Here is a 26,793-nt window from a genome sequence, read left to right as displayed (position 1 = left end):
CCTTTCTGCTCCGACGAAGTTCGTCCCGTTATCGCTGTACAAGTGGGATATTCTTCCCTTGCGGTAATGGAAGTTTTTTAGACACACTAGAAAACTGTCCGTATCTAACTTTGAGGCCACTTCTAGATGTACAGCTCTCGTGGACCTGCAGACGAATATAACTCCCCATCTTTTCTCCGTGGACCGACGAATTGCTACCTCGAAGGGGCCGAAATAATCAACCCCGGTGTGAAGAAACGGGGGAGTGTACGGCTGAACCCGAAATTCCGGGATATTGGCCATCAGGGGGGCGACGGGTTTGCAGGCATGCAGAATGCACCATTGGCAGCATCTTTTTACGTTGTTTAAGACTGCTCGCATGTTGATTATCCAATATTCCTGTCTCAGCATACTCACAACCACGTTGTCGGCTTGATGCAAGCACTTCTCTTATCGCAGTCCCGGACGATTAGCTTGGTGATGCGGTTCTTTTGTGGCAGGATTATCAGCATCCTGGCAGATGACGGCAAGCACTCCACATTTTTTAATCTGCTATTGCAACGCATAACACCGTTTTCGTCCAGGTACGGTGTTAACGTTTTGATTGCGCTCTTCGGCTTTATTGCTTCATTCTCTTCTAATCGCTCCATTTCATCCGGGAAGCCCTCACGTTGAGCCCTTTTGAAGAGATAGTTCTTCACGGCTTCTACGTCCGACATCTTGACGGTGGATTTGAATGCGGCCTTATTTTTAAGATATTCAGTAAACTTCCGCAAGAATATCAGGTGACGTACCAGTCGCATCCAGTCTGAATAACGATCGACGTCTATAAGCACATCCTGTTCGGAATGGCAGTTTACGATCTCTTCCTCGGTGATGAGATCCGTTCTCTTCTTGGGCCAGTCCGCTTCATCGCTTGTCAGGAAAGAAGGTCCACCGATTGACAAGCTTTCATTGTCCGAAATCTTTGTTGCTGCCGGATTCTCCTTCTCTTCGGCTGTGATTTTTTCTACTGCCTCCTTCACAACTAGGTCCGCCGTTGAGGTGTACTTATTTATCATTGCGTCCTCTACCTCCTTAATTATCATCAGTTGTTCAGGAGCCGCGCGTGAACTTGACATCTCCTCTCCTTCTTTCCCGAACACGATCCACCCGAGCTTTGTCTCTATCGCGATTGGTTGGTTCGGTGGCCCAGCCTTCCTATTGATGGGCACGATTAGATGGCTGTTATTTAGGCCAATAAGCAATGTCGGGCGGGCATTTTTAAAGCTTTTTACTGGAACATTCAGCAGGTGCTTGTATTTCGACTGCAATCTTTTCGTGTCTAACGACTGCACCGGAAGATTGAGATTTTCAATGGTGCGTCCTCTAAAATATGTTCGTGTTGCGTGCGTCCTTGAGCAGTGAGACGGACTCTGAAAATTGTGACCACCAAAGTCGCAATGTCTCCCAACCACTTCATCGTTAGAGGATCTTTCACTCCTTCTAACTGCAGCTGATCCGCCACCGTGTTCTCTAGCAATGTTAAGGATGATGCTCCATCCAAAAGGGCAAACGTTTCCACCGCTACTGGCCCATTCCTCAATGTCACCGGGAGTACCTGGTAATACACCTTTTCTCTCATTTGCTTGAATCTGTGGTGGTTCACTGTTCCAGATACCGCCACCGGGATACCTTTTGAAGTATCATGCATTGCAGGATGGTGTCTCGCTGTACAGCCGTTGATATTGCACTCTCTCCACAGTTTGCAATCGTTTAGTCTGTGGTTCGTGTACCGAAGACAACCGTGACACAGACCAATTCTCTTAACGATCGCCCATTTTTCCGTACAGCCTTTTCGTCCAAACGTCGGACAGTTTTCGAGCCAGTGGGTTTCCTTGCATTCTGGGCATTCTAGTTTCCTCTTGATCTTCGGGACTGTGTATCGCGGAACTTGCGGCTGTGTATCGCGGTATTCGTCGTCGTGTACCATGACGTGTTCTTTATTCTTTGGTTTTGACAGACGCCGGATGTTTCGAGCATGCAGTTCCAGCCATTTGTTGAAGTCGCACAATGTCACAGGTCCGGTAACGTGCTTGATCCATTTTAGCTCGTATGATAACGGCAACTTGTTTACGAGGTCATCTATCACCGGGGGTCGTTTAGATATGAGGTGCAGCCTAGCACTGTAACGTTTGTAACCAAGTTGTCGATGGCATCGGCAAGTTCTGGAATCTTAGATGGATGATCAACTCGTATCTTGCTCACATCTCTCACCAGTTTCCGGTAAACGAGCTCCGGTCTGCCAAAGGTTTCCTCCAGCCCGAGTTTGATGGCATTCACGTTTTCAGGGTCAAGCATTAGCGCCTTCACGCATTTCTCGGCTTCCCCTCGTAAACAGCGTTGCAACCGAGATAAGTTCTCAAGGTTTGAGAAATTGCCCTGCTTAGTTGTCTCCTCCAGGGTTTTCTTGAAGAGCGGCCAATCCCTGGGCTTCCCATCAAATACGGGTAAAGACATCATCGTCTCCCGCCTGAGAAGCGTTTCCATTAGGCTTGAGTTTGTGACGCCCTTCATGGATTTTAGAGCATCCACTAGCTCCGATATCAACGACCGCTCATTGTCGGTCGATGCCTTTGATGTCGATGGTTTAGGTTGCCTAATTTTGCACTTAATGCACAAAAAAGGCTCGCTCTCCGTTGGTAATGCGGTGAGGTTGGCGCACCAGAGGTGGAACCAACGGTCACAGTCGTCACACTGGACCATGTTTGCTTCGGCTCCGTCGGGTCGTGTGCACAGCCTACAAGCACCATTCTTGTTGTCCACGAACAGCTTCTCCTTCTGCGACATCTTGGTTGTGGTTCAAAGGGTCCTCTATCAGTGGAAACGATGTCGTATCGTCTTCCTACTGCCTGTAGGTCGTCGGGTCTTCACTGCCAGCTGAAGCGAGGCGGTCACGAGGGTGATGGGTCGTCCGTTGACGGATGCGATCTAGCTCAGCACCTTCGTTGAAGTCGTCCTCTAGTCCTCTGTTCTGCCAGTGTCCCGTACGCTTCCTTATCGTGGTACGAATCCACGCGCTTAGCGTCGTGGAACCTAACGGCTGCTAGGTTCCTCTCTGGAGCCACCACTTGTCGTTCTGGTTCGTCGCCGCACCGAAACGCCCGCGAAGGATGCCGGTCCTGAGGTGCTCCGGGAACGAACGACAACAGTAGCTAACCACTTAGCCAGTATCCCCCTAGACTCTTCTCCGGAGGACGCATTGAACCGAGTTCGCACCTTGCAGGCTTGCGGGGGCCTATGCAACAGGAAGGGGAACTCAGTTCGCGGGGAACTTCGAATAAAATCCGACGCGATGGTTGGCAAAGTGGGAAGTTAAAGCATCTCGCCTGGCTGCTACCTAGTGTCCTGAAAGAGTTACCACGGGTGAGGTTCTTTGGTGGAGCAGGAAGGTAGCGAATCTAATATATAAAAGTCACCGTTGCCTGTATATATATATATATGTATGTGCTCGCATCACGCAAAATCTACCGGGCCCATTTACACCAAACTTGGCAGGAAGGTAGCTAATTTTCCATGGTTGAATGATCTGAACTTCGTTTGTTGATATCCCCATACCTCCCTACCCCTCCCCCACACCTACCCTCTAAAATTAATGAAAAACAATTATAGTTCCACAATTATTGAACGAATTTTGCCAAAAATTGGTACAAATACTGCTGACATATGGACATATCATGGGTTAAACTATCATCCATCTAGGGGAAGGGGAAAGGGGGGCTCTCATATTACCCCCTACCACAAAAGTAGTAAAAATGCAATATGGGTATCAATTTCGAGTTATTTATGGTCTTTAAATCGAATAGCTTCACTCTTAATGTTCAATCTTACATCAGACTCCCTTTACGCTTCTCCTCTTCAGTAAAAAAATTGCAATGCTCTAACGAAAAAAAAGTGCATTCTTATCATATCATGTTACGCAAAATCTACTAAGTCTATCTGTACCAAACTTTACTGGAATGTAGCTAATTTTTTATTCTTTCGAATGCCCTCCTTCCCTGCCCCCCTTTCGAACACCTATCGCTTAAAATGATGAAAAATAATAATAATTCGTCATTTATGGAATGGGTTCTTACAAAAATTGGACCACATACTATTTAAACATGTAGCCATCATGTGATAATATTTCATCCATTTGGCGGAAGGGGTAAGGGGGGCTACCATCCTGCCTTCTAGCTCAACAATGGTTACAATGCAATATGGGTATCATTTTTGTACAATTTGGGGTCACTAAATCGAATGGTCACAGTTTGAGTGCTCAATCTCATCTCTCCTACGTAATAAACTTTCTCAATCATACAAAATCGGTCAAATCAAATCAACCAAACATAATTATAAGAAAGCCAATTTTTCAAGTGCGAAATGTCCAACATTCTAATGCTTCCTTCCTGCCTATAATTTTCAATCACCCAAACCAGGGTTCTCCAAACTTTTTTTAACGCGGGCCGCATTGGGTGGAATAACCGTAGCGTTAGGCCACATTTACCTAAGGAGGTGAGGGTCGTAGTTTGGAGACCCCTGACCTAAACGATAGAAAATATCTAAAAAACTATGATGCCACCTTACGACAGATACGACGGATTAAAAAAAAAGACGCTATCTAACACCGTAAATATCGCGGGGTGATGATAGAAGTGCTCTTAAATAATCGTCGATTATCTGTTGTTTTGGTCCAACTGTGGTTTAGGCACAGTTTGTCTCATACTTGCTTTAATGGATTAATTTCAAATGCTTGCACTAAGCTGGAAGCACATTCAAGTAATGAATGCAAAATGTATATTTACATGGCTTGGTCGACTAAAAAAAGGTAATACTAAAATTTTCAGCACATAGCAAAATTTAAGATAGTAAAACTGAAAACTGATACTGAATGCCAACACTCTTCAGTTTGGAATTTATTTCTACCCGGATGAAATCGGGTTAATCAGCTAGTAATAGTAATAAAACCGACGCAATTTCTTCTACTTAGCTACTAATGATCCTTTATTTCATTTTGGGTAGTTCACAACACAGGACATGCTCCGCTAGCGATGTCTTATATCCTTGTCTACTAAAATAATCCTTGCGCGGATACTTCTTGCTTATCTTTTTATGTGTAAAAAATATGACGCGCCGCGACTGGAATTGATCCAGCGCCGGCCGTCATATTTTTTATTGCTAAGCTAACGGCTACTACGAATCTAAGTGCGTTGCGTGTCGTACTGGTTCTGTTTCGCTTATCTCTTATCGATGGCCGAGCCCCGCCTACCTTTTTTGCGCATCGCTTGTGTGCCTGAGCGACAATGCCAATTTTTTCTATCAATTAAACTTATATAAAATGAATAGTTTACCGCCATATTACTTGTTTCATTTAGCTGAATTGTATAATTGATTTGGTCTATTGTTTATATAACTTTTTCTTTTGACTCTCTCGCAAACTCGATCACAATTGGCCTGCAAAACCTAACACTTTGGGGCATCAAGTTCATCCAGATGATATCTGAATCGTCACTGATGAACGAAAGACGGATAGGCGTTAATGCCGATACTATTAAATCACTGTCTGATGCAGTATTTTCTCCGGAACCATGAAACGGTTGATTGTAAATGATGTGTGCACTAGATCCGTCAATGCCCCACGAGCACAACAATACGATGCTTAGTGAATCACACAAAGAAGATGGAATGTGTCGCAAAATGTCTGCTTTTTGCATTTCAATTATTCTACACGCAGTGTGATTGATGCTTACTCTACTTTCAATGAACTCTAACGCATACCTAATGTTTTCCTTGCAAGAAACACTGTTTTTCAAAATGTTTATGATATCAAAACGTATTTGATGTGTAAGAGTACAAACAGAATGAAGAATTAGTGTAGGGTACATTATTCCGAGGAATTTTGGGTATAAAAAGATGGGTTTGTGAGCTGTAGACCAAGTAAAAGTGACCTGATACATTCAAAGCAAATCAAACCAAATTTCATTCTTTGCCATTGACTTGGCTTGGCATGATGGAGACGCCTAGTAGGTGATAAACTATAAGCTTCACATACGAAGTTCAAAAAAACAGGTAAAGTTCGCGCGTATATGCATAAAAAACCATCATTTATTGTTACAAAACATTCTAGACTATAAGTGGGTATGCATCACATTACAATCTTTTACAATCCTTAGCGATGGCGTAAGGTTAAAAACAGAAAATTGGAAAATTTTCCAGGAGTTTTGCGAAACAATGCTTAATATTTTGTGACATTCAATTTCAATTTACTTAAACTGTCAACAATTTTAAAGCATGATAATATACCTTTCCAAAACCGTGCTTGAAATTCGATTCCGACCATTATTATAGGAGTTACAGACCTTCAAAGTTGATGGATTTTTTTCAATTTTTCACGCAATTTTTTTCACAAATCTTGACTTTGACGGGCCGTTTCTCGGAACCTGGAAGAACAGAGGCTCTAGTTTTTGGGTCATTTCTTAGTTTCATCTTGTAGTTTTAGAAAACATATCTCATTTTTTTGAAATCCAAAAATGAATTTTAGATTTTTATCCCGGCTTCGCTCCATCGTGCCGTGGTCAGACGATATGAAGGCGGGAACACCGAATCGGGATATCCATCCGGAGACTAGAGCTTCGGCGATTGTAGACGCGGTCATGTCCGGTATGGGGAATGCTTCCGGCCACCAAGTGAACCTATCGATGACTATAAGACAGTACCGGTTTCCTTTACTCGGAGGGAAGGGTCCCACGATATCGATATTTATGTGCGAAAATCGGTTGTCCGTTGCTGGGTACCGCGCTATTAGTGACTACGTATGTCAGGTCACTATCGAGCGTTGACATTGGATGCAGTTTCTGGCGAAGGCAATGCTGTCCTTTCGAATACTCGACCAAGCAGGCTGTTGCACGAATGATGATGCGTTGCCTGAAGTGCTGCGTTGCGAAACCGCTTTGTAACGAAAGGACGAATGCGGTCACTCGAACAATCACAAGCAGTTGATGCTTTTCGCCTGGAACCAAAAAATATTTTAAAATCAATGAAGATTTGATTTTACTCTGCTGAATATCCTGTAGTTCGCCGTCGGTCTTTTGGTCTTCAGCTAGCGCGTCGAAATCAAGCACTGGCACAGTTTGGATGCTTTCGATACGAGAGAGTAGATCTGCTTCGATGTTGTCCTTGCCCACTATGTGCCTGATGTCTGTCGTTAACTGCCCGATGAAGTTCAATTGGCGAACTTGTCTGTTGGATGCTTTATCAAGCTTCTGCTGGAAAGCGTAGATGGTCGGTTTATGGTCTGTATATATGTGGCAACTCCGTCCTTCTAACATGAACTTGAAGTGTCGCACTGCGAGGAATATCGCAGTGAGTTCACGATCGTATGTACTGTAGCGTAGTTGAGCGGGGTAAAATTTCTTCGAAAAAAATCCAAGCGCCTGAACCTCATCGTTGACAATTTGGTGAAAGGCCGCGCCTGCGGAGATATCAGAAGCGTAAACCCAGAGCGACAATTAACCTGTTTTAACGGGGTGAGCCAGTAGGGTTGTCTCGGCGAGTTTAATTTTGCATTTTTCAAATGCAGCTTTTGTTTCGTCGGTCCACGTCAACGGTGTACGATCGTTGCGCTTATTTCCGGGTGTCATTGCTAATAACGGTATTTGCGTTTGGATCGCGTTCGGTATGAATCGTCGATAAAAGTTAATCAACGCTAAACATTTGTTTAGTTACTTAACTGAAGACGGAAGCTTGAAATTTTTGCTTGCTTGAAATTAATTCCTTCGGTGAAAACGGAATGTCCCAGGAAGTTTAGGTTTTCTCGTCCACGTTTGCTTTTAGCAACGTTTATCGTTAAGTTGTGCTGCTTGAGCCTCTCAAACAGCAAGCGCAAATGTTCCCGTTGTTCTTCTAGTGATGACGACGCGATAACAGATCATCGATGTAGGGAAAAATAAAATCAAACGCCACGAACAACTTCGTGTATTAGGCGTTGAAAGGTTTGAGCTGCATTTCTTAGCCCAAAAGTCATGAAAGAAAATTCAAAGAGACCAAAAGGTGTCGTGATGGCCGTTTTCGGGATGTCGTCAAGATGAATCGGTACTTGATAGAACGCCTTCTGCAAGTCAACTTTTGAAGGTTCTCCCCACCAACGAGCAAGAGTTGGAAGCAGAAGATCCCTGTCAAGGACGGTTCCGGACAGCGTGATTTCCCACAACGAGAGCCCTGATAGCCTCGACGTGACCCACATTGGATAAGGAGATATCAGTTCTCTAGTATATAGTCTATAGTTTAATTATGTACAATACGGCCCGTACCGTGAAAATAGAAATAAAAAAAATAAAAATCCCATACCCAGACGCAGTAAAACGCTTTTTCGTAGATTACAGCTCCTCAAATAGTAATAGTCCCTTGCCAATTTAAAACCAAGAAGATGATGGTACAAATTCAGAAAATTCAGATAGTATCTTTTCGTTAGGAGATGTTATGTCGGCGATAGATGCTTTAAATATCAATTATTTTCCAGATAAGACTATTTTGAATGATAGTTTGTAGTAAATTTAATTTGTTTTATATCAAACGAAAAAAAAAAATCTTTAAGTTAATATAAGTAAGTACGAATTATGTCAGAGTCGTGTTGACAAGTGCAGTTTAGTTTTGTGTGGGCTCCACAAAATTGTGTAATTATCGCATGAAAAGAAAGGATATTGTCCGATCTGATCATCGATAATTGTGTCTATAGTTATTCAGTGGCTGTGAAAGTGTTTATTTTTATTTATTTATTTATTTGTAAAGTCGTCGGATCTCATAGGTCTTCACGACACAACTTAAGTGTCCCCAGAGGCAGAAAATGTCACGCGTGACATAAAAATGTTGTATACCCCGCGCATTTGGCGCGCATTTGCCGCGCATTGTGACAGTGAAATGCGCGGGTCTGAGATACCCTCGTGGGCGATTTTGCGCATGCGCATGGGCCAGTAATGGCGGCCCCCGAGTACCCTGTGTAGTGATGGTCATCATGCAAACATAAGTCCGCCAGTTCCATACATTGTTGACAACATACATTTATTTTCTGTTTAATTGATTATCGGCGCTAATTTACACTATTCTTAATATTAAAATTCACTTCATATCACTAAACACACAAAATAACACTGGAAATGTGATCCGGCCAAGTTTAACGCGATTCCGAGGTACGCCGTCGGACCCACATAGGTCAAGTGGTAGCCAAAACCAACTCCATACAAAACAGCTCCTGCAAATAAAAAGAGATATAAAACAGTTAACATGGATAAATAATATAACATATGATAAAATACTCATCTTTTTCCGTTTTCCACCGATGAATTCCTCGAGATCGGATCGGACGCCAGCAGCAGCAGTACCTCACCATGCGGAAGAGTAGCGATGTAAACAACACTACAACTTCCAATTTCGGGCCGAATATGAACCGCAAAGCAAGCCCACGCACAATTTCTTCACTCTTATCGATAATAATCACTAAATAACACCGAAAACACCACTAATTTACGCACTTTACTTTCACTGCGCTCGACGCACTCCAAGCCGGTCCCGGCGGCTGCCATCACTGAACGCTCCCCTGACAGCTTGACTGTGAGCGAGGGTTTGAGACTATGGTGGCCAAAACTAAGTGTGATCGTTGAACAAAAATTGCGTGTGACGAAAGTTTATCTGTTCAATATTTTTTTAAATTTGATAATGTTTTTTTGTACGTGGTTGAGGTTTTGCCATTCAACAATTGCATGAAAAATCGGTCAAAAAAATAATTTATCCACCCGCAATGAACTTTGTCCACAGGACAACCAAATCCCATAATAATGTAGGCGGTTTGACTTGGCACGGAGCGATTGAAATTGAAAGCGAAGTGTGAATTTGATTTTCATTGTTATTTTCAAATACATGGACGTAAATCATATTGAAAATGATGGAATCGAACGCATAATCTCTTTTCTATGTTTATTTCCGTTGTAAAATGTGCTGAAATCATTTCAAGTGCATTATGGACATGCTTTTTAAGTACGTTTAATCTGATAAGTTTTGTAATAAGTTTGAAATTGAAACAACTAAGTTTGAATGACCAACAAGGTCATTGATCAAATCGACGTTATTTCTTTATGTTTTGCAAAACTGAAAACTGTTTGAAAAATTGACTTAGTCCCAAAAGAGCGAGTACGAAAATCCGGGGTCGAAGGTGGGAGTAGGATGGCCTGCTGCGTGTATCAACGGTGTTGCACATCGTTTAAAAAGTGTGGGCCAATGAGGGGTGGAAACGGGTAGAGACGGGAGAGACGTAGACGTGACATGGAATTTTGAGTTCCCGCTGCCACCTGGGATATATTACAAAAACGGGTTAAAACGCGTGATGACAGAATCGTTAGACGAGACGAAGACGTAGGCGCTCACGAAACACTGACGTAGAAAGATTAATGTCACATAAGTCTAACACTGAGTTCAAATTGTTGCACATAACTTGTAGCGGGTCGCATTGCGCAAAGTTTGTTCTGGTACGTTCAGCACGGAAATGAAACCTAGTACGAAGTGATCTGCTGGGTGCATAAAAGTTGACCCCACCCAGAAGGGCAGGGGAGTCGATTTCGCCTTTCAGCAGTTTAAATAGAAACGAACACAGCATGTCCTGACGACGCTTGTCAAGAGGATCCAGGCCCAGCAAAAGGCACCGTTGTTTGTAAGAAGGCAGCACCTGGTTATTACGCCATGGAAGAAGACGAACTGCATACCGGGTCAGTTTGCGCTGGATACTCTCGATGCGGGTGATGAAGTGCGCAGATTGTGGAGACCAAACCACACAACAATAGTCAAGAACGGAGCGTACAATTGCACAGTATACAGCTTTGATACACATCGGGTCGCGAAAGTCACGACAAACTCTTAAAACGAGACCCAGCAGTTGATTGGCCTTAGAGATGACGTACTCGTAGTGCTCACGGAACGAAAGCTCCGAGTCAAGCAGGACACCAAGGTCGCGAATGCAGGACGTTCTGGACAGGATATTGTCATTAAGTACGTAATTGTAATGAAGCGGGTGTCGAGATTTACTAAATGAAATAGATGAGCACTTCTCAAGAGATAACTGCAGATTGTTATCAGTGCACCAATTTCCTAGTTTCCCGAGCAGGTTTTGAAGCCGCAGACAGTCATCCGTATTTTTTACAGCCGAGAATATCTTGATATCATCTGCATACATCAAGAATGAGCCGGCTGGTAGAATGGACGCCAGATCGTTAATGTAGATCAGGAACAAAACTGGGCCCAGATTACTGCCTTGTGGAACACCCGATGAGCTGGCAAAGGTATACGATAGATTTGGTCCAATACCAACTTGAAAGGTTCGACCATGAAGGTACGAACGAAGCCAGCCGATAAAAGAAGCGGGAAAGCCCAGTTTACACAATTTGGAGAGTAACACCTTGTGCGAGATGCTATCGAAGGCAGCTTTGAAATCGATGTAGACGGCGTCGACTTGTGAGCCACGGTCCATGTTTTGCAGGCAGAATCTCACGAACTCGATTAGGTTGGTGGCTGAGGTGCGTTTAGGCATAAATCCATGCTGGCAAGGGCTAATGTAGTTGCTGACAGCATTGAGCAGAGGCGTGTACATAATTTGTTCGAAGACTTTAGCACAAGCGCATAGTGAGACGATTCCTCGATAGTTAAGGGCATCACTACGACTGCCTTTTTTATGGATTGGTACCATACGCGCGTGTTTCCAGACTGTAGGGTATGTGCCTGTCAGAAGTGATGCGTTGAATAATTTAGATAACACCGGGGCAAGAGCAACTCTGCAGTGTTTAAGAATATAGGCCGGGATGTTATCAGGACCCGAAGTGACCGTTGGTTTCAGTTTGTCAAGTTTTGATAACACTAGAACTTCGTCAATCGTCGGTGGATGAAATTCAATGACGTCAGGTTGAATATTTATTGTAGGATTCGTCGGTGTTGTAGAATTCGCAGTTGTGGGGCGAAAAGTATCGGCGAAGCGGTCTGCTAACATGTTGCATATGTCGTGGACTTCAGTTTTGGATTCACCATTGTAGCTCATCATAGATGGAATAGAGTCGGATTTGCGACGACGATTGAAAAACTTCCAAAATTGCTTTGGGTTAGAGCTCAGTGTTGATTGTGATCGGTTGATATACAAACGGTGAAGTTTACGATTCATGGCACGATAATTGTCAAGAGCAAAAGCATAATGCCTACTGTGTGTTTCACACTGCGTTCTATGATATAGTTTGTATGCATACACTTTAATGCGTTTCAAGCGTCGCAGGGTAGCATTAGACCACGGAGGCCCCGACTTGGCTTTGAAAACTGGCACACATGCTTTAATTGCAGATTGCATGTAAGCAACGAAATGATTTGCAGCATCGTCTATCGAGTTGAAAGCATTGCAATCGAAGCTTTGGTTAAATGATGCAATAAGATCGGTCAGTCGGGAGACGTCAGCTTTATAAAAATTCAACCGAGAACCTCCAGGAGTCGCAGTTCTGGTTTGACGTGAATGTGGTAGCTGTACATCTAAAATCAGGGCAGGATGGTATGAATCCTCATTAAGTAGTGGTTTAAGGCACTTTATAACTGGATCGGCGACACTTGAAGCTGCAGTGAGATTAGCGAAGATCAAGTCGAGCAGACGGCCAAAGGAGTTCCGAACAGCGTTAATTTGAAATAGACCGTTGAATGTCATGCCATCAGTGAATCCAGTGTTGGCCATAGTTTGCGACTCGGGCACATAGTGTGTGAACGAGGAAAGTTGAAAACTATCACCATGTGACGATGTGTTGGAGCACTTCCATACAATATCGGATCTATTAAAGTCGCCAAAAACATACAGCGGATCACGATCACTAGTCCGGTTCGACATATCGCGAATACTATCATGTAAGAGATCGATAGTGACTAGATTAGTGGTATGGGTTGGAGGAATGTAAACAGCACCAACAGTAACAGAGGTATTGGACAATTGCACTTTTATCCAGACTTGCTCAAGATTGTCAGTAAACGGTGTGAGCTCTGATGAAACCAAGGCAGCTTTGCAGGCAATAAGGACACCGCCACCGCGAGAAAAAAATACTGTTATCGGGAGCGCGATCACAACGATAAATGCGGTAGCGTCCATCGGCGAAGAAAGATGTGGGTATGGTGTTGATGAGCCAAGTTTCGGTGAAAATAATAATATCATAGTCCGATTCATGAAGAGCCAGCCGCAGGTCAGTGATTTTCGTACGCAGACCGCGCACGTTCTGGTAGTAGATAGAAAGTCCTGATCTGTTGTGATTTTGATGACGGGTGACAGGACGATGCTTGGCAGATGTTTTCGTGATGGTGAGTGTATGAGGCGATGATTGTGGGTTAACCGGGAGTGTAGTTATGGCAGGATTCTGATAAGTGAAAGAAATGCCAACCCGATTACTTTGTCCGAAAGAAGGTATCCAGTTTGGGCTGGTTCGGGCTGATATCAGGAGCCGGCCCTCGTTTCCTTTTGCGTGGCGGGTCAGCGGCGGGTAACGTGGTGTGTGAAGGATGACCAGGAGCGGTGAATGAGTTGGTGCCAGGTGTTGAAGTGGAAGGTGTGCCCGAGTGTATAAGTGTTCTGTTTACGTGTTGGGTAGCAGTGTGTTGATGACGCCCAGTATCACGGCGGGACGATAGTGGTGAGAGTGGCGAATCTGGTGGAGATGGAGATGGTTGACGAAAGCGATACTCTGGGCGTGTATGGACCACAAACTCCCGGACACGGATACCAGTAGGCCAAGTTTCGGAAGAGAGAGCTTTCTCACTGCAGGACATGGGGATCCGCACCTTGAAGGAGAGAGCACTGCGAGTTGCCGGATTCACATTTCTCGCCAGAAGAGAGAATGCTATCACATCGTCGGTGCCAAGCCTGCGTTGCACCGAAGCGACAACTTGATCGACGGTGACACCCGGTGCAACGCCCATAAGATGCAACCAGAAGCGCAGGGGCCTGGCGTTCTGGGAGGCAACTAGGCTCGGCGAAGAAATGCTGGAACCGGTGATCACTGCGCGAGCATAATCAAGGGGCCTCTCAGCGACAGTCTCGAACAATTCCGGAGGTTGAGCCCGCCGGATGGTTGAAAAGGCCGAATTACGCACAGCATCTGAAGAAGGCCCACGACGCCGTGGAGATCCATTTGTCAGACCATCAGCCGGTTCCGAAAGAGTGGGAAGGGCCCGGGTCCATGGGGCCACCATAGCACGCATTTCGGTGGACAACGGCTCGAGGATAGCGTCCTTCAGTGATGAAACGATTGAGCTAATCGCGGAGGCGTGCCCCGCCTGTAGGCCGACCTCCTTCATAACTTTGCTCCTTGGATTGGCAAGAGCTTTGGTGCAGCCAGGACAGCTTCAATGAACATCATGCCGTAGCTTGATATTGGTCACCATATCGTCAGGCAAAGTGGTGCAGGAATCATGAAAAAGTTCTTCACAATAGCAGCATCGCATCGTAGCCGCGTCTGGGGCAAATTCATTAGCACAGGCTAAACAAACGGACACCATTCTAGCTCAGGCCTGGCGCGAACAAAACACAGACGCCAAGGATAACGAACTAACGTGATAATGTGAAGAGGTTGCTAATAAGCGTGAGTGATATTTATGAACAGTATGTATGTAAAGTATAAAAGTGTGGAAAGAGTAGACACAAAAACTTCCGCTTGCTTTCTAGTCGCAGCCCGAACTCAGAACTGCTGTTTATTTCTCAATCCACTCCTTATAAACGCAAATCCTCTTAGGGTTCGGCTAGTTCCGATCGCTAATAATCCAGTTCATTACTCCTCTTACGCGCACCTCTATTCGTACAGCAGTACAGATACAGCGGCACGGCGTATTTCAACTTCTGACTTACATGTATCACTATCTAACGAAGAGCAGATCCGATAGTTAACAACACTGATTTAACGCACAAATTTTACAATTTTAGCGGAGCGATTAAGGAACGCGACCGATATGACCGATTGACAGATCGAAAACATGAAATGTTTGTGTGAATGTCGACGGCCACGCCAGATAACGGGTTTTCTTAGAACCGTGTTTTGGCGGGCAGTCAACGGCGTCACCTGTCTTTTGTGTAACACAGGTAAGTACGGTGTCGGTGACTGTTTTATGTGTATGTGCGCGGGCGTCCCTTGGCTTTGAGGCTTTCCCCCGGAAATTTAGTGACGGTCATGGAACAGCAAAACTGTGCGAAATGTTCCAAGACCGTAGATGATAATGAGGACCCTGTTTTTTGCAAGGGAGTGTGTGATGGTGTGTTTCATCGTCGCTGCACCTCCTTAAAAAAAAGTGTAGTTAGATTGTTGAAAGACAATCTAAAGCGGACGGTAAACGAAGCGTAATCGCTAATGTTATTGCGTAATTCAGCTGCTCAATCTGTCAGAAAGAATTTTGGCTCTCTGACCCTATAATCTTGGCTCGTCCATGCGTAATCTGTATGACAGGTTGTAAATATATGATCAAAACGTAAACAAACAAAGCAGTTGTTTCGATTGTATTGTACAACTAGCTTGACGCCCCGGCGTTGCTCGGTGACGAAGGGATTGAGAAAAGAATTATGGTTTTACTCTTTACTTGAAAGTTTGAATTAATTTATTAGTTACAATAACGGCAAATTTAAATGTATGAAATTTCATGAATTTCCCCGTAATGTATAAACCTTAGGGTAACTATGTTGGATACACCTTGACATTTGTTTACATGCTTGTTTTGTTAGTGTTAGTAAAACTGAGTTTAAATTGTAAAATTTAGATAATTTTATCAAAAAATAGTGATCAAGCAAACCTTCAACAACATCTGCAGTACTTAAACTTAATGTGTGAAAAGTTTCAGAAGCGACGGTTCAGTATTGGTCGAGTTTTTAGTGTACACAGAACTCCATACATAAAAAAAAGCTAAAATATGTAGTAGATTACAAACTATTTTGTTGCGTTGCGTTGTAACTGTTTTCTGGATATTTGAACAGATTTAAACAATGAGCCAAGAAAATCGACGAAGTTACGAAAAGTTGGTAAGTACAGCTAGATCCGAACGTTTGCCACGCGTGTGATTAAATCATAACCAAATCGAGTGCGGGAGTTCTGCATGGTGTTGAAATGGATTGTTTTATTGCAGGACGTTGAAAAAAGCCTTCGTTTAATAGACGAAGTGCAGAAGCGGCCCGTTTTGTGGCAAAAAAAGCACAAGGGGTACAAAAATTTGAACACAAAAATTACGCGTGGGCTGAGATTGCAGCCAATGAAAACATTTCGTTGGCGGAGGCTAAGTGTATGTGGAAGAAACTCCTTGGCTGCTATCGAAGCACCAAGGCAAAAGTTCGAAATAGCCTCCAAAGTGGTGCAGGTATGTTTTTAAAAGGGCTTAATTTTTACTTTATTTCGAATTAATGTTGAAACCATTTATTTTTCAGCCCATGACGAAGTTTACAACCCCAAATGGTTTGGGTACCATGCGATGGCATTCGTCGGTGAAGCTACGCAAGACGCCGAGCATGTTGACACGGTGAGTTTGAGTTTTATTATTTGTTTGAACTAATAATGCTAATTTAAGTGTATGTATTTTATGTATTTGGATTGGAGAGTATGTTAATATTTAGGATTATCGATTATTGCTCATTAACTAGCTAGGATCGATGAGTGGCTGGAACCTATTTGTTTACCATTTGTTTTGCACGGATAGTATAGTTTTACTCACAGGTGTAAATATGAAGAAAGTATCATTCATTTGAAGTTTTACTTAAGTTCTTCTTTTTATTAGTTTTGAATAATAATTCGTTTCTAACATAAGCTCAAATTACATTATTAAATTTCAAGTCGTGAGCCATGTGCGTACGTATGGCCAACAGGGCATTTGCAGTTCTCACCGAAACAGGCTGGAGACCGTCCATAGGCTCTTCACTCCTCCATTCGGCTTCCACTAGTCGTCCATCTACGACTCTATCGAAAGCAGATGAGGGTGTATATGTATTCCTTGAGGCCCGCTTGCGCAAAAAATTATGTAAAAAAATTGTTGTTAAAACAACATTTTTCGCTACATCGGGCTCTAGATGTATGGGTCCTTTTAACACCCGGAAGCGGCTAGCTAATATGCCAAGGGAGTTCTCCACTGGCATACGAGCTCTCGAGTGTCGTTTATTGAACGTTCGTTCAATGGAGTCTGGACTATGGACGCCACCATACGGACGTATGCAGTAATCGGTAAAGGCAAATGCCTTGTCACCGAGGAGAAAATACGGAACTGCGGTTCGGTAGGGTACCCGCAACGGTTCTGGAGGTGGAATGTTTAGCTGTTTGTTTTCCAACCTCTGGTACAGCCGTGTGTTTTTAAATATTCCTCCGTCGGATATCCCTCCCTTGCCCCCAGCGTCTGCGTATATAAAATTATAGTCAGCATCCACTACTACCAGGAGTACGATGCTGAAAAACCGCTTGTAGTTAAAGTACTCTGAACCGCTATCTCGGGGAGCAACAATATGGACATGTTTTCCGTCAATAGCACCTATTGCATGGGGAAAATTCCAACGTTCTTCAAATTTTTTTGAAATTGCCAGCCATTCTTCTTGGGTGGAGGGTAACTAAAAGAATAAAAGAGAATGTAAAATTAGCTTTAATTATATGAAGTATGTATGGGGGGTCCGCGACAGCCGAGCGGTAGCGCCGGTTAGAAAATCGGCCCATCAGCACCGGGGCTCACCACCTCGACGGCGTGGGTTCGAATCCCAACCGAGACCGGACCCTCCCCTGTACGAGAGGACTGACTATCCACGTACACATAGGGTAAAAGTCTCGTAAGCCCTTAACGGGGCAGGCATGACCAAGTGGTCGTTACACCAAGAAGAAGAAGATATGTAGTATGTATAATTATAATGGTCGAGAAGGAGGAGAAGCATAATATAAATACATATACGATTTTTATCTATTTTCAGCTTGGCGACGACGATGAGGGCTTCACTCCCCGTTCCCTCGTGGAAACTTCCTTCATTCCCCCACCCAACACTTCCGTTTCCTCCACACCTTCTTCTCCTATCAGGAACATGATCCTTCCCATAACTTCAACTCCTGTCCCTGTTCGCGAGGGAAACGGTGAGAGTGAAGCCCTCCCCCATCGGCTGCAAATGCCCGGTGAATCGCCAGAAAGCGCGACACCGGACAGTGCAGATCCGGAGGAATTTGCGAAATACGTCGCAAATGTGCTTCGCACATTTCCGGAACGAAAACGCCGTCGCATCATGGATATCCAACGGGCCATTTTGGAAGTAGCGAAGACACATGATGAATAAAATCATGAATAAATAAAAAAAAATAAATACATTGATTATTTTATTTCACTTTTCTATATCACATGACTGAAAACTGACACACCTATCACTTTGCGAATAACTTTATAACGGCATGCCATATTGCCAACGCTACCGACACAGTTGGTTTTGTTAACTTTTAACTTAATATACGATTTTGTGTTCATTCTTTCTTACCTTTACATAATCGCGAAGCTCCTTATTTATGCAAGTGCACACCTCCTTTACAATGTTACCTATCGAGTGCCGCGAAACCTAAAAACAAATAATAAATAATTGTCCAACATCCAAGTACAAATCACTTACCCGGAATAAATATTGGAGGAGGAGGAGTGATAGCTTTGCGCATATTTGTGTCCATTTTGGTAATTGCTGGACCAACAATCGAAAGGAGAAGCTCAAAATCATCTTTTTGCATTCGCAAAAACTTTTCGATCGTTTCCTGAAGTCCCTGGGATGTTATGTCGGTGAGCAGATGATTCGCCGTTTCGTTCCGGTTGAGGAACAAATTCTGCATCCAAAAACGACGCCTCCTCCGAGGAGGAGAGCGAGAAGAATCATCGCTCTCGTAGTCTGTTGATACTTCTTGCGACATTTTTGAATAATCACCTTTTTAAAACTTTTCTCACGAAAACGTTTACATATAACGTAAACAAACCGCAGTTGTTTATTTTTAAAATAGACAGATGATGTAAACATGACCAAGGTTAATACACAATTATAGCCACAAGAGTATATAACAACCTTGAACATGACAATCAGATTACGCTTGGCCCGAAATTTGATGATACACGAGAGGCCAGCGTAATTCACGATTATACTAGCGATTACGCTTCGTTTACCGTCCCCTTAAATTTGTGTTTTCGTTGTGACGCTTGCGTTGCAAAAAAATTGCCGGGAAAGAATGCGTACGAGCCCTCGGGTGTTGGTATTTGTACCATCGAGCGTTTGAACGAAATGTTTAAAACAGTCGAGCAAAAAATTAGTCAGAGATTGGAAAAGGATTTGCAATGCTTTAGAGAGGAGTTAGAGCGAGACAACAGGTCGCACGCATCATCGCTCGGTAATGGTGTTGACAAGCGTCGGCCCAGTGAGCCGGATTTGCAGGTGGCATCTGTTGACAAGCCGGGCGGGGTCGTGCAACCAAAGCTTGTAAATAATAAGGTCCCAGTCTCGACTTTGCAACCCGAAAAACCTTTAGCAAATGAAACCAGTAATTCTGGGACTTGGTCTAATTTGGTCAAAAAAACATTGACGAATGGTGGTAACAGTTCTGTTTCCACCACAGTAAAACATTTTGACGCAGGTAATTTTGCTAAAGCACTACCAGCACCAGCACCCGTTAGTAGTCAGTCGGACCAAAAGCAGCAGAGAAGATTGGTGATCATTCCGAAAGCTAGTCAGTCTTGCGCTGTGACTAGGACCGACATACGGACTAAGATTGATCCGAGGCGCCATCAGCTTTCGGACTTCCGCAACGGTGGAGAGGGCCAAATTTCGGTTAAAGTTCCTCTTGGTGAGAACTTGAATGCCGTGAAAGCTAGATTAGGCTTAGCTCTTGGTGAGGCATACACGATTTCACTGCCTCTGGCAAGGATGAAATTAGTTGGTATTGGAAACGGAATTGGTTGACTACCTCAAAACTCAAAATGAGGGAATTCCGTGGTCTCATGTCAAGGTATTAAAGAAATACGAAAATAATATGCTTAAATTTGAAAAGTTCAATGCTATTATGGACATTGATGAGGACTCAGCTCGGTGTCTTGAGGGACGGAACCTGGTTAAGGTTGGATTCGATTCGTGCCGTATACATCGAGCGGTCAGGATTTTGCGTTGCTTCAAGTGTGCAAAGTTTGGACATATAACCAATGACTGTAAAAATGAGTTGGCCTGTTCAAAATGCGGTGACAAACATAAAACAGCAACTTGTAAGTCTGTTGTTTTTAAGTGTGTCAACTGCGAACGGGCTAATAATTTGAGCACCAACAACTTCGACACGAACCATGCTGCAAATAGTAGTGTGTGTCCAATGTTCCAGAAGGAGTTGAACAAGAAAAAGAAGTCTACGCAATAGCAAGACGGTTGGGATATTGTTCGGCAGTATGAAATATTGTATATTAATATTGCTGGGCTGCCAACCAACTATGCAATGTTGCGTACGACAGAGGAAAAAGTTAAACCATTGATGGTTCTAGTTGCCGAAACGCATGTCACGGAAGTTGAAGTGATCAGTTTCACATACCAGGATACCGTGTCGAATCTTGTTTGTCTAACTCGCGACATACTGGAGGAGTTGCAATATATGCCAGAGATTCGGTTGTTTTCAAAGTTTTATTAAATGAAATGAAAGAGGGCAACTGGTTTTTGGGTATTGCGGTTGCTCGCGGTGTGACAGCGGCGAACTATGGAGTTGTTTATCATTCACCTAGTTCTAGTGACTCTGGGTTCGTGGGTGTTTTGGAGGGGTGGCTGGACAGATTCATCGATTTCAATAAACGTAATATTGTGGTTGGTGACTTTAATATCGATTGGTTGAACACTGAAAAGTCGGTTCCCTTAAAAAGAGCAATGGAAGCAGTCAACTTGAAACAACTGGTTAACCAGCCGACTCGCATCACGAGGCTGAGTAGAACCCTGATTGATCATGTATATTGCAATTTTGAGTCTTTGTCAGTTGCTACGGTGTAGGCTCTCAAGATAACTGACCACGAGACTCTAGGGTTGAGCCTTCGTAATGAGCATTCCAACATTGTCCAAAAACGTATTTCTTGTTTGACCGGATACTCCAAACCATCTCTTTGTAACTTCGTTAGAGAGGGTTTGCAGAGTACAATTTCTGGTGTTAACGAAACGGCTAAAGTATTGTGGGATACTCTGGAGAACGCCATGAAAACCTTTACAGTGAACCGAACTATTGCCTGTAGGGATTCAAACAAGTGGTATAACACAGATATAGCCAGACTTAAAAGCAGGCGGGACTGTGCCTGTGCAAAGTGCTTAAGGACAAACATTTCTCAGCAGTGGTAGGAATACACCGCTTTGAGGAATGAATATACACAACGTCTGAAAGAAACAAGGCAACAGTTTTTTAGCAACCAGATTAGGGACCACCAAGGTAATAGCAGGGAACTGTGGAAAATCCTCAAGTCTATGCTAAAGCCAGAGGATAAGCCTGGTTTAAGTGTAACATTTGAAGGATGCGCCATTTTTGAGGAAAGCACCATTGCTGAAAGATTTAACACTTTTTTTGTTAATAGTGTCAACTCTATTCATCAAAGTATTCCTTCCGTGGCTGAACCTTTGGCATTGAGACCAAATAGTAACCCAAAACAACAATTCAGGTTCGAACCAATATCGATTGAAAAGCTCAAATCGATTTGTTTTAGCTTAGTAGTGCCAATTCCTTAAGTGTCAGGAGCCACCAATGCGGAGGAGTTTCGTCTGATTAACATGCTTCATATACTTGAAAAGGTGTTGGAACTTGTTGTCAAACAACAACTTGTCCAGTATCTTGACAGGAATAACTTCTCCTCCACCAGAGGAACAGTCGGGCTATAGAGAAGGACATTCTTGTGAATCTGCGCTGAACCTTTTATTAGCTAAGTTAGTTAATGGAGCGAAAACAACCGAATGTTGCAGTGTTCTTGGATTTGAAACGGGCGTTTGAAACGATATCGCGACCTTTGTTATTGGAAACAATCAAAAGGTTCGGTATCGATGGAGTTGAGTTCGAATGGTTCGCATCTTATCTCAGTGGAAGAACGCAACGAACAATTTTCATGAACTGTTGTTCAAACCCTATCGAAAACACCCTTGGGGTTCCACAAGGAAGTGTTCTTGGTCCAGTGTTGTTTATTATGTATATAAACGACATGAAAAAGGTTTTACAGTCATGTGAAATCAATCTTTTTGCGGACGATACAGTCTTGTTTGTCTCGTGGCAAGATTTAAAACAGACCAAGGAGCTTTTGAATGTCGATTTAGATGCCTTAGATGGTTGGTTAAAATACAAGAAATTGGCCTTAAACATCAAGAAGACCAAATTCATGGTATTGTCTTCGAGACAAATTACTGACCAATCAGCTATTGTCATCAATCAGGAACCAATCGACAGAGTTTCCCAGATAAAATATCTGGGAGTTATATTAGACGAAAAACTGTCTTTTGGGCCTCATATTGACAATGTCACCTCAAAAGTGGCAAAAAAGTGTGGTGTGATTAGTAGATTGGGCAACAATCTGAATTTTTTCGGAAAAGTTCAGCTCTACAAATCGTTAATAGCACCGCACTTTGGTTTCTGTGCATCAATTTTATTTCTCGGCAATCAAACACAGTTACAGAGACTGCAGAGGTTGCAAAACAGAGTCATGCGAATGATTTTGTGTTGCGGCTGGTATACTCCTTCGGTTGTTATGCTCGACGTCTTACAGTGGATGTCGGTCAAACAGCGGATAGTGTTCCAAACTGTAGTCTTTGTGTACAAAATTTTGAAAGGCCTGGTACCAACGTATTTGGGGGAAAGGATAGTGGTTGGGTCTGACGTGCATCGGTATAACACTCGTAGTGCCGGTGAGCCGAGACTTCCCAGGTATCTGTCTGGAAACGCCCGAAATTCGTTGTTTTTTAAAGGAGTACAATGGTACAACAGGATGCCGAGAGAGATTAAACAAGCGCGAAATCTAAGGGAGTTCAAACGGCTATGCGCCGTATATGTGAAGCAGGTGGTCTGACGCTGTGCTTGTAATGTATTTAGTAAATGTTGTAGTTTTTGAGCCCCGTAGTATTGCATTTGTCAACATGGTCTTTGACTATATAGAATGAATGAGTCTACATAGTTTTCAGACGCGCGCGTTAATGAGGACAATTGGTGGACATGGCTGTACGAAAAGAACTAGTAGTATCTACACATCTCGCTGTAGCTGGGTCCCTTTCTGTTCTTGATAGTGGCACCACATTATCAACCGATGGTAATTGGCGGTGTGAACTACAAACAGAGCAGAAATACCCTTTTACACTCCGGAAGGTGGTGCCTCGTTAACCTTGGGGGACTCGGCGATTTACCTTTCGAGGTGATTGCTCGGGACCGTTGTATGCAAGGAACAAGATCAGGTCCCTTAAGTAGTACTGGTGGGTTTCACCACACTATCAACCATTGATAGCTGGCAGTGTTAACCAAAACTGTGCGAAAATACCTGCCCCACTCCGGAAAGTGGTCCCCGTTTGCTAGTTGGGAAAATTTAAGATGTACCTATTTGTGCAATTGATGGCGACCGTTGTATGAATGGAGCAGAGATGGATGCGATTGTTCTGGAGAGTAATGCCCCAATGCCCCCTCTCGTTTGATGATTTATATTCAAGATAGTTTCATTATATCGCAAGATACTTTCGTGGGACTCGTCATCATTTATTTTTAAAACAATCCCGGAACTTTAGACAACAGAGAACGCGACCTTTTTTCGGCGCGCCAATGTTGCTACCGGTAACGGCAAAGTTAAACTTAACAAGCCCAAAGTGCTTCCTAACGACGCCATGCGCGTATAATTGACTGCCTACTACCGGCAAAGAGCAGCTTGATACGGACGAATTGGCCCTGAAAACAGTGTAAGATGGTTGATTAGCTCAATTGTGGCAGATCCTACTGTTCGTAAAGTGTCCATTACTTCTTCATTATAGCTTATGGTAGCCTCTTGCCATCGTCTTTTTCTTTTTGCGATGGTCTGGTTCGGTGGAGTTCTGGGAGGTGGTGGAGTAGACGTACGAGATGATCCTGGAGGTGGTGGAGTCGACGTACGTGATGGTCCTTGAGATAGTGGAGTCGAGGAACGTGATGGTCCTGGAGGCGGTGTTGGACAACCCGTATGTGGCATCGAACTTTCCTCCAATACCTCGATTTCGATGCATTCCACATTTTCATGATGTTGAATCTGATATGAATAAATATAGGATATAGAGAATTATTAATATATTTATATTTACAGAAAAATAAATTAAACAATACTATTCTTCTTTCTATTTGTAGCTCCTCAATTGTCCAGATGAATGGTTGAAAGTGGCTCAAGGCTTTCAAGAGAAGTTTAATTTTCCACATGTGCTCGGGGCCATAGACGGAAAACATGTTGCTATTAAAGCACCTCCTCATAGTGGAACTTACTATTTTAATTACAAAAATTTTTCAGCGTAGTATTGTTAGGAGTAGTAGATTCCAAAAGTAATTTTTTATATGCCGATGTGGGAAGTAAAGGAAGAATATCTGACGAAGGAGTTTTTCGTGATTCTGAACTTTTCAAAAAATTGAACAACATACTTGTAACATTTCAAACCCAGCCCCGTTGGACGTATCATCCAACATGTCAGTTCCTTACATGTTTTTGGGAGATAAGGCTTCCCCATTAACCAGCTATTGCCTAAGGCCATTTGGAGGGTCTACTGAAAGAAGATCGATCGAGCGCTTTTTTAATCAGCGGCACTCTAATGCAAGGCGCACTGTAGAAATGGCATTTGGAATACTTAGTGGAAGGTTCCGCGTACTTAGAAAGCCGATAGAGGTGAAGGAGGATAATGCAAAAAAAATTGTTATGGCTACGATTTACTTGCACAATTTTATAAGGAGAGAGGAACGCATAACAAGTAGCGATTCCCGCATCTTGTTCTCGTCACAAACCAATACAAATTTGTCAAATTTTGCGGCAAGCAGTGCACGCGCCAGTCAAGAGGCCATAGGAATAAGAATGCATGTAGCAAATTATTTGTTAAACAATTAAAACAAATATACTACTGAATGTAAATGCCGCTTCGGATGTCTAGATACTTCAGATACTCAAGAAAGAAAATCCTTACATTAGTTTTTTTATTCATATTTGTTAGTATCGTTTATTGATAAAAGTTATGTACTTACTGTGTCAATCGTTTTGCCACATTCCGAGGCTGCGTTTAAAAATTCCATGGCATGGTACGCACACCATGTTGAGCTGGGTAACTTCGTCAGATCCTAAAAGTAGTTGCGTACGATAACATTAATTGTTTTTCACTTATATGCAGATATACATACCGGAACCAGTCACCAACTTTGCTTGTATGATGACCGAGTTTTTCTGTACGTCGATTGTAAAGACGTCCATTTATCTTTCAGCTTATAAACTTCGACACCGAATTCGTTTGAAATGTTATCCCAGTCATCATTTCTTCGGGCAGTATTTTTGTAGTTGGGATCGGTGCGATCCCAGAGAGAAGGATCCCAACCCGCCATTTGAATGCTATAAACTCGAGTTGGGCGGGTTATAGCCGGCTTGTAGCATACGCTATCCACAATCTTAACCAGACACACTTTTATTGATCGATGCCAATCTATTCATACTTGATTCAACCGAAATTATAAAGATGCAGCATAAGCAAATTCCGATCAACGCATCGAAACAGCGCAACTCATAAACAAGTTGCGACTCATTGTGCGCGAGCATTGCACCCTAGTAATATGACCCATGGCAAGCCGGCGTCAGGGCATTCGAGCCAAGTAAGCATGACCCACAGCGGGCCGGATGTTATGAAACAGACAGGGAACGATGCGCGCAAAAACCTTTGCGCGATCGAGGTCAACAACCTAACTATTCTTGAAAAACATCTGTTAGAAACACTTTTGCTTCTAACGCCAGCTGTCAATTCGGCTTAGAACAGACAGCCTGATGATAGTGATAAGCCAAAAGGGAACTTCATCGATCAGCTGACGGATCGGCTGATCGAGAGGAGCGATGACCCTTGGCGTCAGCTTCGCCGGCAGGAGGCTATAAATAGGGCACGTTTGGGCGCGATGAGCGAATTGTGCAAACATAAGCGTTTAATAAAAAGACTAATTTTTTGGTTCCGCACCACAGCGGTCCCTAAGGAATTCTTTTCTTTATTTGCTTTTGCACAACGTTGGAACCGTTTCCAACATTCCAAAAAATTATAGTCTTTCGAGTTTTATGAATAAAACTCAGTTACGGTAAAGGATTTCGAAAAATCCATCATTTCGGGTCGTAAGTAATCCGCGTTTTCGTGTTCGCGAGTGAGTGATGGAAGCAGCGTCACTTCGGATGAAGGAGATGCCCGTTTGGGGGCTGTACCCCCACGGGACTGGCGGGCAAGAGTGGCCAAATACCCACGCAGCGGCAGCCACAATCGGTGGCGTAACACCGCGCCGGGGTCAAAGCGGTCAATTTCCCACGCCAAGTTCGTCGCACAGCACTACCCTATCGGCGTATACCACCACGAGTTGGGTCCCGGAATGGGTGCGTAGCGACAGGATGGCCGTCCCTCCACAAGGCACTACACTGGTGCAAAAAGCTGGACTGGCGGCCCAGGACATCCGTTTCGCTGAAGGACACGAAGGAGACACGCGGAGCCGCAGCGGAATGTATCGCACGGCGCGGCAGAAGGAGATCCTCTTAAGGAGGAAGGCCATTGAAATGGAGATGGAGCTA

At 43.6% G+C, this 26,793-nt stretch overlaps 1 protein-coding gene across 1 annotated transcript; it reads right to left on the bottom strand.

The window, feature by feature from the left end:
• Window positions 1-392: 392 nt before the first annotated feature.
• Window positions 393-25,583, bottom strand: LOC131291483 (uncharacterized). The gene is given in 4 exon segments (XM_058320704.1): window positions 393-1,179; window positions 23,936-24,261; window positions 25,233-25,325; window positions 25,386-25,583. Coding segments are annotated over 4 exon segments (1,404 nt in total).
• Between the last annotated feature and the right edge of the window lie 1,210 nt (window positions 25,584-26,793).

This window comes from Anopheles ziemanni (genome assembly GCF_943734765.1).
Source record: "Anopheles ziemanni chromosome X unlocalized genomic scaffold, idAnoZiCoDA_A2_x.2 X_unloc_1, whole genome shotgun sequence".
NCBI lineage: Eukaryota > Metazoa > Arthropoda > Insecta > Diptera > Culicidae > Anopheles > Anopheles ziemanni.
The sequence above is the reverse complement of the archived record's forward strand: the minus strand, read 5'-3'. Positions and strand labels throughout refer to the sequence as shown.